This window comes from Sander lucioperca, chromosome 4 (assembly GCF_008315115.2).
Source record: "Sander lucioperca isolate FBNREF2018 chromosome 4, SLUC_FBN_1.2, whole genome shotgun sequence".
In the NCBI taxonomy this organism is placed as follows: Eukaryota; Metazoa; Chordata; class Actinopteri; order Perciformes; family Percidae; genus Sander; species Sander lucioperca.
In genome coordinates this window covers 28046405-28061823 of record NC_050176.1, presented here as the reverse complement: position 1 = coordinate 28061823, position 15419 = coordinate 28046405, and the positions used below count along the sequence as shown (strand labels likewise).

General features: G+C 40.4%; 1 protein-coding gene across 1 annotated transcript; it reads right to left on the bottom strand.

Annotated features, from left to right (window-relative positions):
* Positions 1–20: 20 nt before the first annotated feature.
* On the bottom strand, positions 21–15080 carry lonrf1l (LON peptidase N-terminal domain and ring finger 1, like). The gene is made up of 12 exons (XM_031302761.2): positions 14335–15080; positions 11861–11979; positions 10621–10743; positions 7129–7326; positions 6792–7005; positions 6353–6458; positions 6136–6250; positions 5907–6028; positions 5633–5791; positions 5083–5245; positions 4658–4810; positions 21–1837 (listed from the first exon to the last, which is right to left on the bottom strand). Exons 1-12 carry the CDS (start codon positions 14939–14941, stop codon positions 1679–1681), a joined length of 2238 nt encoding a protein of 745 aa, XP_031158621.2. The 5' UTR covers positions 14942–15080; the 3' UTR covers positions 21–1678.
* Between the last annotated feature and the right edge of the window lie 339 nt (positions 15081–15419).

Below are 15419 nucleotides of genomic sequence, written 5' to 3'. Positions count from 1 at the left end.
CAAACAGTGGACACTGTGCCTGAAATTGAAAAAGAAGTGTTTTTATTATTGAAAATTGATAACTTAACATTTGACCAAAAGCTAGATCTGTCCAAAAAGCCTTTTTTCCCCAAATGATTTACATACAACAGACTTGACTTGAATTGTTTCTCTGAGATTAATTTATACACAAATAGTGCCTTCTAACTTAAAGAAAAATAATTCAAGCATACTTCACGCTATGGCAGAAAGGAATGGTACAAACCAACATACCGTGTTTTCAAATATCAATGCAAAATGGCGTAAGGCAAATGCAGTCCCGACTGAAGCAATGCAGGTACCGTCATCTCTCTCCTCAAAGTAGACAGAGAGCAGCTTTGAATGAAGAATAATGCTAAGTAACCCATTAGTTGTACACATTATGCGTTTGTCGTTTTGATTTGTCATAATATTGCAGGACCCTTTTAGAATTTCTCATACAAACACATGGTCAGAATGTACAAATATATTCTAACTTATAAATTAATTCAGGTTAAGTTAATGTAATGAGTAGTTGAATCTTTTGGTTTAGAGGAGATAAGCAATACATCGACAGAACCACTATATCTTTAATACTTCTTCTCGTCAAACTCCACCAGGATCTCCAAAGGTCCATAACAAAACAAACATTTTGTTTGTTTTAATAGTGCATACGACTTAACGTTAACTGTGAGAGAAAGAAAAGCCTTTAAGATTTCAGGGCCATAAGTGTTCCTCTGACATGATGTTAGAACAGACAAAAAGCCTGGGAAGAATCTCAAGGTGGAAAACAGAAAAAAACCACACAGATCATCTCGTTCTTTTAACAGGAGGGTCCTTTGCCACTACTAAGAGGCAGCGATGGAAGTTGTGCATTGTAGGCATATGGGGGAAGTGAGTACGAAGAAAACGTGATTCTTGGAAGATAAAGATTAATACTTTGATGAGTGTTTGGTATACATGCGACAGCCTTTAGTTGCACTTGGTTTTGCACAAATCTCTTGTCAATGGTTCTTTTAAACCACATCTTGCTATCAACATTTTTGGACTTTCTGCATTTAGGATTTTGTTCCACAAATCACATCACCCCTCCTCCATATTAGCATAAATCAAATCAGCATACAAAACAAAAAACACCCGTCCCTGGTCATCAGAGACGATACAACACAAACTATAATACTCTCTTCACCTCAGCTCAGCAAAGTGCTCTTTAAAGAAGGTATACTCAAGATTGATTGTTGGATATACTTCTCTCTATTGCTGCCTTTGTCAGCATCAACCAAGTGGAGTAGCAACTGCTCTTCTCTTTTCAACAGGCATTCAGGGACGTTCTTATAAAAATCAAACAGCATTAACAATGCAGGCAGATGAGAATAGTTTCTGTCATATTTGTCTTATTTTTTTTTTTTTAATAATTTCCCACAGTCACAAACAAATAATGTGCCTCAGCGAAAGCATCCCTGAGGTGGTTTGCCCACAGTTTAAGGATGTTTCAGCTTTGCTTTTATCTAGTGTAGGCTTTATGTGAAGAACTGTAAAACGAGGTGTCTTTTAGCTGTAAAAAGAAAAGTTGAAGGATCAGATGGCAGTAGAAACAAAAGTTGGTGAAATGTTGTTACAGGGTTGCTTGAATGTCATTTCAAAGTTTAAAGGATGTTTGCGGTGATGAGAAGAAGAAGCTCTAGTTGCTGGGGATGCTCTGCAGATATGTGAGGATGTGCTGGATCTTCACCAGGCGTTCTTTGAGGCTGGTCATGGCGAGGACAGACAGCTGGTAGCGTGGGTCGATAGGCAGAACAGCCAGCAGCCACCAGCAGCACGCTGGACCATTAGGAGTTGCCTAGAAGAGAGGAGGAACAGTATTAGACCTCTGTGTGTGAAAATAGTTGTGCACAGCTCCTGCTGCCACACAGTTTTGTGCCGCTACATTCTTGCACAAACCAAAACATTTCTGCAATTACCCCAAGCCTGTAGCTGTTTCAGATTGAAAGATTTCCAGTATGCGTGTTATACTTCCAGTTACACAATTGGTATTGAAGTGAAGTACTCATTTTGTATGATTGTGAATAATACATAATCTGCCAGAGGAATGCATGTCTGTCAAAATGACATGGCTGAAAAAGCCCTGAGCCAGTTACAGAATGTGCTTAACTCTTCTAAGAATTTAAAGTTAATGATGTCTACTATGTCTGTGCTACATTTTACACTGGCCATTAGCCAAAGAACTGCAGTATTGTTCCCTGGAACAAACATTTTCTGAAATTACATTAACACCAAAAATCATGGTCAATGCTTTCCTTTTGCAGCATGTGCACACATGATAGAGTTGGAGATTCTTTTCATGACTCTCTTCTGATGCAACAGGGCCGGTGGGATTAGGTAGGGAGCCCCCATAAAGCTCTTTAGCCTTTATTGTAAATGGACTCCGCCCTGGGGTTGTCCTAATAGCGCAGCTGTAATCCCTTTCGGCGCTGCAGGCTACGAGCCAGAGCTGAGCACACACAACAACTGAGTTCCGGTATTATAACCTCTGAGGCAGGTGAATCCATGGTAATGTGGGTTTCCCCGAAAGGCAAGCGTGTCATGAGATTAGACAGAATAATCTGCAGTGTCTTGCTGTGTCAGACCAGGTAATAAAAGCCTTAGAAACCGTGCAAGAGCACAGCTGCTACCGATTCTGATAATAATATAGTAGTCAACTATTTTGTATCGATTGGTGTTCCTTTGATTATCTGCATACCTGGTTATTTAAGATTATTTTTTGGGGCTTTTTCCACCTTTAATAGACAGGACAGGTGAGAAAGGGGAGAGAGAGGGGGAAGACATGCAGGAAATCGTCACAGGTCGGAGTCGAACCCCGGACCTCTGCGTCGAGGCATAAACCTCTAAATATATGTGCGCCTGCTCTACCCACTGAGCCAAGCCGGCCACATACCTGGTTATTTAAAAAGTTGTGATGACCACATGCGCTGGAAGTTGGCAGTTAAATAAATCTTGTTCTTAATAGTTTCTGCAGCACCATCTGCTCAGCTGTGACATACTTCCAACTCACTGCTGCAGAGGATTTTCACAAATTGATCTGCTATACAAACCACTACTTCTAAGTCACTAACACAAATACTAATTTTTCTATCAATTCGTATTCGGGAAACCAAAACCCCAAAGAAGTTAAACTAAGCACAAGATATCATTTTCCAGTTTACTAGTTCTAATTACTCATTTTAATAAGGCCAATGCCAGCCACTCATTTCACCCCTCCAATATATCAGCAAATCCTTATATTTCTATTGTTTAAACAAGCTCAAATATCAGTGGAAATATTTGGCCTAATACTCCGACTCAGGCATCCACACTCCTGCTACAGTCTAGTGCAGAATTACTCTACAGCAGTCAGTGAGTTTACATGCACAGCAGTAACCGAGGTTAGTGAATAACCGTGTTTTGCCAGTTCTCCCGGTATACACAAGCGGGGAAGAATGGGAAGAATCTGAATGGCGATCTGCCAACGCACAACTGGCTTTTTTTTCCCGGTTGACCAATGTCAACATTACACCGATCGGTCACAGGTCGTTCATCCCGGCCGCCGTCAGACTCTACAACACCTGCACCACCAGATAATGTTGTAGTTTTCTGTTCCTGTTTCAATTACCCACCACTCACCATGGCTCTATGTATATCTTTATTGTTATTATCTGTATTTATATTTTTCCATTCCGAGTACTTACTTTTTCAATTTCATTTATATTACTGTTAATTACTTTTGTAATGATTGTGTTTATAATGCCACTTTACATTTCATTCAGTACTTTTTGCACATTGTCTGTTGTTTTGCCCGTTGTTTGTTGGTTTGTTTTTATTGTGGAAAAACTGCTGCTGTAACAAGTGAATTTCCCCATTGTGGGATGAATAAAGTATTATCTAATCTAATCTTAATTAGTCAAATTTAACTTAACGTTTCATTAACACACTCTTGTCACAGCGTAGGAACGCACAGTGTTCTCGCCAGACGACTGACAACTAGTTTGTCTAATTATATCAATAACGTTAACCAGTGTCGGGTGGAATAAGCAAGCTAACTTTGTCAGCTAACTAACATTAACGTTAGCCAGCAGCTGCAGCAGGGACTGCCCGGCCCCTCCACTTTTTTGCCGAGACACAGTGTTGACAGCCCCGGAGATGGCCAATCTGTTTAGTCATCTCCCAATGTCCGCTGCTGCCTCGGCGGGGAGTAAAACAGATGGACCACAGGCTCTTTGCTGCAGATGGCCCGCTGATTCGGGCATCGCTGTTTTGTGGTATGGTGTCATAGCAACGACTACAACTACTCTACAACAGAGCCAACTGTTCAAAAACCAACCCCACTGGAGTGGGGAGGGGCAGTTGAAGCATGCGCAGACGCTTAAACAAATCGTAGCCTGGTTAAGGTGTATACATACAGGGAAACCCCAGTTACTGAAGGAGTTCTCTACCTCTGTTAACCAGGTTATTAGAACTCTGATTTTAACCGGGGTAAGGTGTTTACATGGAGTCTGAGAAGAGTATTGCCTTAACCCAAATATAATCGTTTTTTTAAACTGCATGTAAACGCACTAACTGATGTGTAGTTAAAGATTATACTTCTTAAGCAAAACTGGACAAGGACACTGTGCTGAAGGTTTACCTGGATGTCAGCTTCACGTTCTGGCATTGGTCCAAAGTGCTGCAGGATCTGGTTGTGGAAGTGGATCTTGAGGTTCTGGAACCAGACGCAGGCCTGCTCATACACTGCGTCATGCAGCTCTTGTAGTCTCTGTAGCTCGTCACTGTCCTCCACCTAATATAATTTGTTTTGTCTATCAGTCACTTTTGGATTTTTTTAAACTTAAAAATACATTCCTTAAAAGTAATTGGATGAAATGAATGATAAATGAATGTCTAAAAAAAAAAAAACTAATCTACTTAAAGTGACACGCATCCCAAAATCAACCCCTGTAGACTTGAAAGGTGGTTTCATATATCTAAAACCCCGATTTTGGATGGAGTATGTTTATAAAAGCACAACATACTAGATAATATCATTCAAATGATAGTTATTGTGGTTCTTACCCTGGCATCACCCAGGTGCTCAATGTCAGCAGTACTGTAACCATCCTTCATTCCTCGGGACAGGACCCGGAAGCGTTTTCCTCCAATGGTGTCCACTACTGATCGTCCGTCAGGGAGAAAATGGACACTCCTGATGGTCAGCATGCAGCCAAAATCTACAAACCTGCAGGGACGGACACAATTTAGTTTTTGGTTTATTTGGACAATTATGTTTTGGCAGCCAAACTTGACCGGCCCATTGGCTAGCTAGCCCAGGCTAGCAGAGTCTGCAGGAAGTTACAGAGTCGGCAGGGACCGGAAAGTTGATTTCCCGATCCTGATGAGGGACTCATGGCCACATGCCATCACCGTCCAACGTCAACCACATAAACTAATATTTGCAAAATAGACTTTTTTCAGCATACATTTTGTGGAGCTGTCTAGAGAGTTTCCACACCTTCTAGAACAACATTAACAACGTATTATAATTAATTGTTCATATTTATCATTACATCATTTTGGAATACATACAAATCCATGTGCTTGCATGTGTTTGTGCTTGCATGCTTACCCTTTCTGGGGATCATTAATACACATCCCAAACTGCCGCGTGCCTGTGTCAATGCAGCGGCGAATCATGAGGCGGTAACGTGGCTCGAAGACATGCAGGGGGCAAGGCACGGTGGGGTAGGCCATGGTACACACAAAGATAGGCACATTCTTCGTTGGACTGCGCAGAGGGAGAGAACATTTTAGACCCTTTGAGCCTCTCTGAAACTTCTACGATTCAGAAACCTCTGATGATGAGTGTTGGAATCAACCAGGCCAGAGACAGAACATCTTACTTAGAAAGCTCTTGGGTCTCCTCCAGGTGAGTTTTAGTCCTCTCTGCATATTCCTGACTCAAATACTGTTTGATCAGCGTGTCCAAGACGATTGTCACCATGTACTTTCTACATGCTAGATACTGGACAGAACAGGACATGAGTTCATGATTAAAACAGGAAGCAAGAAACATATTTTAGTTGGCTTAACTTAATATCGGGATTCAATAAATGCAGAGTGGTCTCTCACCTCTTTCAGGCTCTCTTTACAGAGGGGACACTGGGGCATATGGTCCAAGCAGCGTTCCAAACAGTTTTTACAGAAGGTGTGTCCACATGGTGTAGTCACAGGCTCATAAAACAACCTGTATTGATCACAGAGATGCAACATCCACGTGTTCATTTGAAACTTCAGTCATTTACAAGTGTGCAATGTGTGCATTTGGCCCACTAGCGTGTGACCTTACCTCATGCAGAGAGAGCACTCCAAGTCATTGGAGTCCAGCAGATCCTCAGGAACCCTTCTGCAGGTTTTAGCTTTGGCAGCCTTTTGTTTGGAGCCTTTTGCCACACCTAAAGTCAACCAGAGAGAAGAAAGCTTTTAACAAATTATTTTCACTGACAAATATGGTGCTAAGAATTCATTATATACGTTGTTGGGACATAAGATCGGCTTATTATTCATTTGAATTGAGTGTCTACCCCCACCCATCACATTATTCCTTGCAAAATTGTCAAAGTGTCCAATTAAGCTTAATTTTACGCATCATTAACAATATAGGTTTTGAGTTCTTACATTAAATATTGATGTGAACAGAATCAGAAGAGATTTTCCTAAATTTTCCATTAAGGTATAATACATTAGGAAGAACATAAAGCAATACAATTGTCGGACTGGCCACTGACCTTGTTTTTGAAGCTTGCTACCTCCATTGTCCACAACACAGTGTTCTGTGTCTGACACCGACAACTTCCTCTTCAGCAGGCTGGCCTTGTCTTCGTCGCCCAGCTGAGGAGCAGAGCAAACTCTCTTGAGCCCTTCCTCAACACAACTAGAGCCATGCATCCGTAGCGAATGAGCTCGGCTCAGACCAGGCCGCTCCAGGCTTTCCCAGCGTTTCTAAATAATTATAAAAGACCAATGGTAAGAAGATTATGATTGTCTCTTATAAACAAGTGTCAACAAAAGCACTGAAGCAACTAATTGATAAACAATGTGTATCATTACTCAGTCTGCTAGTACCTCCTGGTTGTCCAGATGGTGGTGGGCCGAGGCGGTGCGGACCTGGTGTTGGTGTTGTCTTTGGACTGGGCTGTGTGGTCCAGCTTGGGCATCGGCCACGAGGCTTTTACTGCGCAAGTGAGGCGACGTGTTCAGTGTTGTTTCCCTCAGGCCGACCTTGACATTTTCATCAGTGGGGGAGAGCAGGCCACACAGGATCTGTAAACAGCACTCAGTTGGTCAGCCTGTACATAGGATTTTAGAAGTCTACACATTTGAGAGAGAGACATTATGTTTAAAGAGAAAAATGAAGTACTTTGTTTTAAAGTTTTTTTCAAGGCTCGAAACAGTGTGCGGTGAGCAAAACATAGACTTTTTGTCGTCTATGCACAAAGGGCTTATTGACAAAAGATTAAACTACACAATACAGTAAATCCAATTCCATAACTTGGTCATAATAATGTGCATGGCAAATCAAGGTGAAAAAAGAAAGTAGACTTTGTTCAGAGAGTTGCCTTGGTCTACGTTTAAAATATATATCAGTATGGCCTCGGTTTGACACAGTGGCAGACACCATTAACCTTTTCTCTTAGTTCAGTCATTATACAACATAAGTATAGCGGATGCTTTAGTGCATCATCAGACACACATGTATGTACCAAGGTTATTATAGTTTTTATTTTTATTTCGTTTTGACTTTTTGTTTTCAAATTCTGTTTAGTTTTAATTAGTTTTTAAAGCGGGTTTGCTAGTTTAGTTTATTTTAATGTTTTTGAAAATGCTTTGTTTTAATTTAGTTTTTATTAGTTTTAGTCTTTTTGTAATATGGGTTATTTGTCAGGGCCAAGATTCAAAAAGGTTAGAAAGGTATTGTGTAATAATAACTCAACAAAAACATCATACAATTTTAGAAATGTATATTCACAATAGGGTTGGGCGGTATCCAAATTTTGATACCGTCAAACCTCCTCCCTATTTTACCGTGGTATACGGTATTACCGTGACTTATTAAAAATTATGACGTAAGGCTCAGACGGCGTCACCAAACTGTTGGCTTGTGCACCGTTCAGAAACTGAATAGGCTACCAAACACTAATACTGAAACAATAATAACAACTTACAAAAAACTACTTTCTCCTCCACACTGTCAGGTGATGACAACCACACATAATTACATGAATTATATTTTGTGGAGTGCAAGCGGGGCAGACGTGTGCTGGAGGGGCAGCAGCGCGTGGACAAACTGTTGCCGGTTGGCGAGGAAAATCCTGTCTGCCTCCACAGCCAGCGCACGGCCATTGCGGTGCTCACAGGCGCTGGAAGCTCTCCATTAACTCAGACAGCTTGCTGTCGCCAAGGCCGTTCAGGGACAGCAGGCGGTCTGCTTTCTCCAGCTCCGGCAGTTCAGAGTTACAGGAATGTTTTGAGTGCGTCTTACTTTCCGTTAGCCGGAGGAGCCTCTAACAGTGCCATAGCCCTGGCTGTTGTTGAGGCATCTAAGGCCGATACCACGTGGAAATACTTTGTAACGTCCTGTGTTATTCCTCTCAGCTGGAACTGGGCCTCGATGTGCTAAAACCATGGCCGTGGGTTGTGCTGCCAAAAGTCCGGTAACTTGATGGTGGCCACGTAGATAGCACCGACATTAGCCGCGCCGCAGCAGCCGGCCCGCCGAAGCAACAGCATTTTCACCACCGTCGTTGTTTGACATAATTCAGCCCCGGAACTCGTATATCATAACACCTCTCCCTTAAAGCTACAGTACCTTGGTGAATGTGTCTTTCAGTCTTACTTGTGGGTCACCACAATTTAATATTTAATACTTGTCTCCTATATAAGTGCATTGCATTTTTTTTTAATGACGTATTGAAACTGATACCATTGCTATTTTTAGACCCCGTGGTATACCGTATTACCGCCCAACCCTAATTCACAATGTATTCAACAATAACACTGGTACATACAATGTACATATGGTCATAAATATGTAAACAGTCTACACAAGACGCCGCTGCAAGTGCAAAATGTATGCCAGGAAAAAACCTAAATAGACATAGACTAAAGAAGACACACATGAACAGGCGTTTTGAACTTCGGTTCGAGTAAAGTGGCAAACTTTTTGAAGTCAATCGACTCACACAGTTGTAAAGACATTCCAGTATCAATAAAAATATAACACCCTTGTGCTGTCCTCTGGGTCCTGGTGACCCGGAGGACAAAATAAGGGTTAATACAGCACCTTAGTGCTTTTTTGTACAGCATTTTGCTCAGCTTAAACTGTGTTTAAATGTGCTCTAGAAATAAATTTTACTTACTTACTTTACAAGAGACAGGGTTTAGAGAGCAGTTCTCAACCAAGTAAACGGAAGTACATAACCCTTGTGTTGTCCTCCGGGTCAACGGGACCCGGAGGACAACACAAGGGTTAAGACTTTCGGTACCGCCATGACGCCATGGACTATGCTGTGTTCAATTTGCCATGGAATGTCGGAATTTCTGGGTTCCCACTCGGAAACTGTATATATGTCTATGGTCGGAAATGTCAACTCTGAAAGATATATTTGCTCTATGAAAGACATTGACAAAGACAAAAAGTAAGGACATTTACTCTATAATTTTATTTTAGTTAGTTTTGCAAACAGACAATACATTTTTTGTTAGTTATCGTTTTTTATGTAATACCTTGTTTTTTTTATTTTAGTTAACGACAATGTTTTTTCCCACCTAGTTTTCATTATTTCGTTCACTTTGGTTAACGATTATAACCTTGGTATGTACACATGTGTAACCATTTGCTCATCTTCGTTTGGATGCCTTGTCATATCTCTGTGAGGGCAACTAGGCATGGGCCGGTTACCAGTTTCAAGGTATACCGTAGTTTGAAAAAGACACGGTTTCAAAACCACTAGAATTTTCTGTCATACCGTTCCTAAGGTATGAGCTGTTTTTATGAGTCTTCAAGGACAGAAAGTGCAGTTTAGAAATCCCTCTCCCTGTCAATGCACAGTGTGGTTCAAAATAAAATACACTGTGTTCAATGGAAAAAAAGTTGTTTTTTACCCAGACATTTCAAAAATAATACATTTATAGCTGTAACTGTAATACGGTAATACCGTGATATTTTTGCTAAAGTTATCATACCATCATCTCTACCTTGTTTCTGGTTTAACTATTTATTTAGTCATATAGCTTAAGTGGAATGTTAAGATCCATGCCATGAAAAGAGGTTCCATTAAGTCAATGTAATATAATAGCAGATGCTAGCTATGAAAAATACAACAAATGGCTTTGTGCAATAAAAATCGTAATGGTTGAGCTTTAAGTTTCCGGCTATCCAATCAAAAAGTTGGGACACTCATGTGCCTAGGTTACTTGAAGCAATGATACAAGTATGACTTAAATCTTTGGCTTACAGTGAGGCTAGCTCCTCCAGCCTACTTGCATTGACACTGTGTGACTTCAACTCGACTAACTTTAGAATTACAAAACCTTTTTTCTCTTTAATTCTCTCACCTTTTCCACTTGTCTTTTAGCACAGGGGAAGTCCTCGTCCACAGCCAGACAGTGGAGGAAGACTTGGAGGGACTCGTCCACTTGGCCCATCTCATGCAGCACCATAGCTTTCCTAAACAAAGCCTGGAAGGACAAAAAAGGGGAGTTATACTACTGTACCAGCATTTAAGTTCACATGTGTATTCACTCTCATGCTTAGTTAACTACTGTGTACACAAACACCAGTCCATCTTTAATCCTCTATCACCTTTGCACTTGCTGGTAAGTGTTTATGGTTTCATGTATCTTAAGAACACCAGATTCAAAATCATGCTGAATTGTTTTAAAGAGCCAGACAGAAAACAATATTTCTTAAACACAGGTGAGAGACGCAGCTTTTTAAATGCAATACATTCATGCTGTTAAATAAATCAATATGAAATACGCAAGTTATTTTGCATGATATACTTGCACCACAGATGAAGCATATCCTAGGCTTCAACCCAGACATTTGGTCTCATGTTACTGATGTAATAGTCAATAATAGCTTGACCTTAATTACTGCATTCTCAGTCGTGGTCTAGAAAAACTCATTAGTCATGATACTCTTTTGTAACTTATTTACACGAATTAGAAGGCCTTTTATACAATGCAAAAAAATAGCATGAAGTCATTAAAAATATGCCTTGTAAACAAACAGGGTCCCTACTAAGAAATTATTCTTGGGCTATGATTCAGGAAATTCAGCCACCAAGACACACATCAAAAATGTACTTTTAAAACAAACAGTTATTCTAGAACAAAGCTAATGAATGAATTTACATGATTCTGTGTATCTGACATCTGTAAACCAGTCTCCACTAAACTTGTAACTATAATACAATGACACGACAGATGAGGTGCTCCCTGTCTGTGGCTTTGTTGGTGTCGATCTTAAAATACACCTTTTCTTAGTAATGACTGGCTGGCCAATATATCAGAAGAGACTGACATGCAGATTGAACACATGCCAGACTCTCATAAGTAAAGGTAGGTGTGTGAGCATGCGTACACAACCTGGTAATGTCACAATCCTTACAGCACCAACAAAATACATTAAAATGTACATTTGATGCCATATCTGACTCTCTGATCTGATTATCCTCTCATCATAAAGTCATACCGAGAGTGACCATATGCCTAATAGAAGAGATTTTCAATATGAAATAAAGTTTCTGTAGCATGGGATAACAAATGACTACAGTATCAGTAAGTAACCTACTTCAGCAGAACAGCTGAACCAGGGACTAAGTTCTGTGTCCTTTAAAGCCGGACGGTACTGTTTCAGAGCCATGTAAGCCTCCGCCCGAGACAGTCGTGCCAACGCTGTCGTCTCTGGATCTAAGACATGAGGAAGAGGGGGGAGAAAAATCTTTTATTAGCTATAAGGAAAGATTTTTATTTGAATATGTATCTTTAAATATTGGAAAGCACAGCATTTATTAACTGTGTCAGTGAATTCTCAGCAAACAAGGCAAAAGACAAATAAGTTGCAAGGACATAAAGAGAAGATTGCATTTTATATTTCTGTTCCTAGTTGTATTAAAGGGGACACAAGCGCTACAAACATTGGCTTGTACTCAAATAGCAATATCAAGCAATATTAACAAGCCTAAACCAACACTTTCAAAAATGGCTAAATTACTTGTAATAATAATCAAGTATTAAACATGTACATGACCTTTTATACCTGTGGATGTGGATCGTGTTAAAATCAGGCATTTGGCACTCAATAAATGACTCGCTTTGTTGTGAGCAACTCAACCTTTTGAATCAGTATGCCGTGCAGACATTACTGACAAATGAATTATATTAGTGGATTAAGTTTACCTGCAATCCATCAATAAGACTATTTTCTTCAAGGACTAAGTTGCATTTTTTCTGCACATGGCAGCTACCATTCCAAGTAATTAATGACCTCTCATTGAGACAAATGGGAACACCAGTTACCCTTATTTGACCTTTATGTATTACTGCTTTTTTCTTTAACATTGTTGGCATTTGAAGTATGTGGAGAGTAGATCTACCGATCTAACGATTATTTTCATAGTTGATTAATCTGTTGATTATTTTCTCGATTAATCGATTAGTTGTTTGATCTATAAAAATGTCAAAACATGGTGAAAAATGTGGATCAGTGTTTCCCAAAGCCTAAGATGACGTCCTCAAATGTCTTGTTTTGTCCAAAACTCAAAGATATTCAGTTTACTGTCACAAAGGAGAGAAGAAACTAGAAGATATTCACATTTAACAAGCTGGAATCAGAGAAATCGTATTTTTTTTAATAAAAAAATGACTGAAACGATTAATCGATTATCAAAATAGTTGGCGATTAATTTAATAGTTGACAACTAATCGATTAATCGATTCATCGTTGCACCTCTAGTGGAGAGAGAATATTTCGTTGTTTCCTGTCACAAAAGGGGGAATAAATAAAAATAAAAACAAAACACTGGTATTGGCTTTGTTATTCTACGTTATATCTTACAATCTGTGCATCTGTACATCATGCTGTATTGAAGAAGACTTAGTAGCGACTGAGACCATAAAGTAATTATGAAAATGTACTGATGTAATAAATCAAGTGAGAGAAGTAGGGTCATTTTTTTATAGACTTCTAAGTAATCTGACTTTCTGCAACCTGGGGAGTCGCCCCTGATGGAAATTAGATAGAATGCAGGTTTAAGCCACTTCCGCATTTGCTTTACTTGACCGGAAGCTCCGTCTATTATTACTGACGGTCTATGTTCACAGCCATTCCAGTAAGCAGGGCCTGCATGGTAGTTCACACCAGGGCTCACCTAAATCAAACAAGGGTACCTGCGTTTGCCCTGCAATGACGTGTCAAAATGGCTGCCCAGTGAAAGGCAGGTCGTGATACTAACAACACTGCCACCTCTTAATGCAGGAACTGCTCAGTGAACTTGCAGGCAGTTTCCAAATTCAGGTTACCTCAACTGGAACATCTGGGCGTTTAGTGCCTTGCTCAAGGGCACTTTAGCTCATTGTTGTTACTGGTGAAAGTAGCGTCTCTCATTGACTTCACCTATACAAGCTTTTACTGGGATTTGCACACAATCATCTGCCACAGAAGTAGCCTAGTGTCTCTCCTTGCATAACGTTAGGAACTGTTACAAATGCAAACTCACTGCCTGTGAGTGTCTATCTGGACCACCAACCCTGCCCCTGCCTCATAACTTTACCCACAAATGGCGCATTCATCCTCTTGTAGAATGTTTATCAAACTGTATGTTGTAACAGACATACAAAATACAGAAGCCCTCCCTTTGATAAATTACAAAACCTGCTCCACGTAACTGCCTTATGCAACTTGCACCGAGCGCGCATGCTCAGCTGGTGAAATTTCGTAAGCAGAAAATACCCTACCAGCTTACACGACAGATAATGGGAGGAGACTGTAACCAGTACCACACATGGAGTAGGTTTTCAAAATGTTGGGTCAGTAAAACTTACTCTTCTTAGCCCCTTGGTGTCCACAACAACGAATATTATGATACCATGTTCATACTCAAGTAACTTTATATAATATTTACATAGTTCTATGTGACACATGTTGTCCCAGTGACACGTTCCTACCATCCTCACTGAGTAGCCTACGCAGCAGACACACACCACCAGAGAACCTCCCTCTTACACCTTAAAACATGCACATAGGGTTATTTTAACAACACTTACCACATTGAATAACATCGGTTGCTAGTGACACAGCTTCTTGGTAGCATCTTCTTCTACATAGCTCATCCACTTCACATATCCTTTTAGACTTTTTCAGCTCGTCGGGGAACCATTTTTCTAAAAGTCCGCACAGCATTATATTCGCTTTCTCCTCACCGCTAACGGGTGCATTGCACAGCCTACATTTGGAGAGCAGCCGTCGTCGTAAACATCTTTTACAATACGAATGACCACAGGCTATGGTCACAGGCTCACCTAAAAAGCTATGACAGTTAGGACAGTCAAACACATCATCGTCCACACAGCTATCCCCTGCCTCGCGACCCCGGCCCGAAAGTGAGTCTGGTACAGCCGCTTTTCTCTTAAAGTTGCGGAGGATACAGTCCACGAAGGTGCTTAATTGTTCTGGTCGCACAGGGCCATACTGCAAAGCCACTGAAAACAAATCAATGGCTTCTTTTAGACAGTTTTCCGATGCTAGAGCATTGGCTTTTTGTAGTATAAGTTGATGGTGGTCCTGCCCTTCCGAGACATTGTCCGAGTCAGCGCCAATGAAGAAGGCGCTTCTCTCCTCCGGTGCGTCCTCCACTTGCGGTTGGAGCGACATTGTAGCGTCAAAAAAAGAAAAGAAATGTAATGTAGGTTTTCTTCTGTTGACGTGTAGCCTATAATCATTTCTTTAGGTGCCGCGGTCCTTCACAGTGTACTGGACCGACAGTCACCCAATTGTTACATAAAAAAACATCGTCACGTGAATAGCAAAGTCGTGCCCTGATTGGCTAGGACGTCTCGGTTACAAAACCTGTATTCGAAAGTTTCATAACTACGTTTACAGGACGTTATTGATCACATTTAAACTATTACAAAACATTGTGCATAGTAGATCAAATATCAGATGATCAAATTGAAAAAATATCATTATAACACCTTATAATTATACCTGAAAAAACAATAACAGATATGACAGAAAATAAGAAAACTAACAAAAATGCATGCATTCAACAGCAAAAGGTACGAGGGAGATGTAAACTGAAACACATTATACAACTTACATATATGTATTACAGAGCATTTTTACCAATTAT

Coding starts and splice junctions, on each gene's coding strand:
- lonrf1l (XM_031302761.2), bottom strand. CDS start 14,941: ATGTCGCTCCAACCGCAAGTGGAGGACGCACCGGAGGAGAGAAGCGCC. Junction 11,980..14,334: donor AACCGATGTTATTCAATGTG/GTAAGTGTTGTT, acceptor CTCATGTCTTAG/ATCCAGAGACGACAGCGTTG. Junction 7,006..7,128: donor ACCATCTGGACAACCAGGAG/GTACTAGCAGAC, acceptor ATAATTATTTAG/AAACGCTGGGAAAGCCTGGA.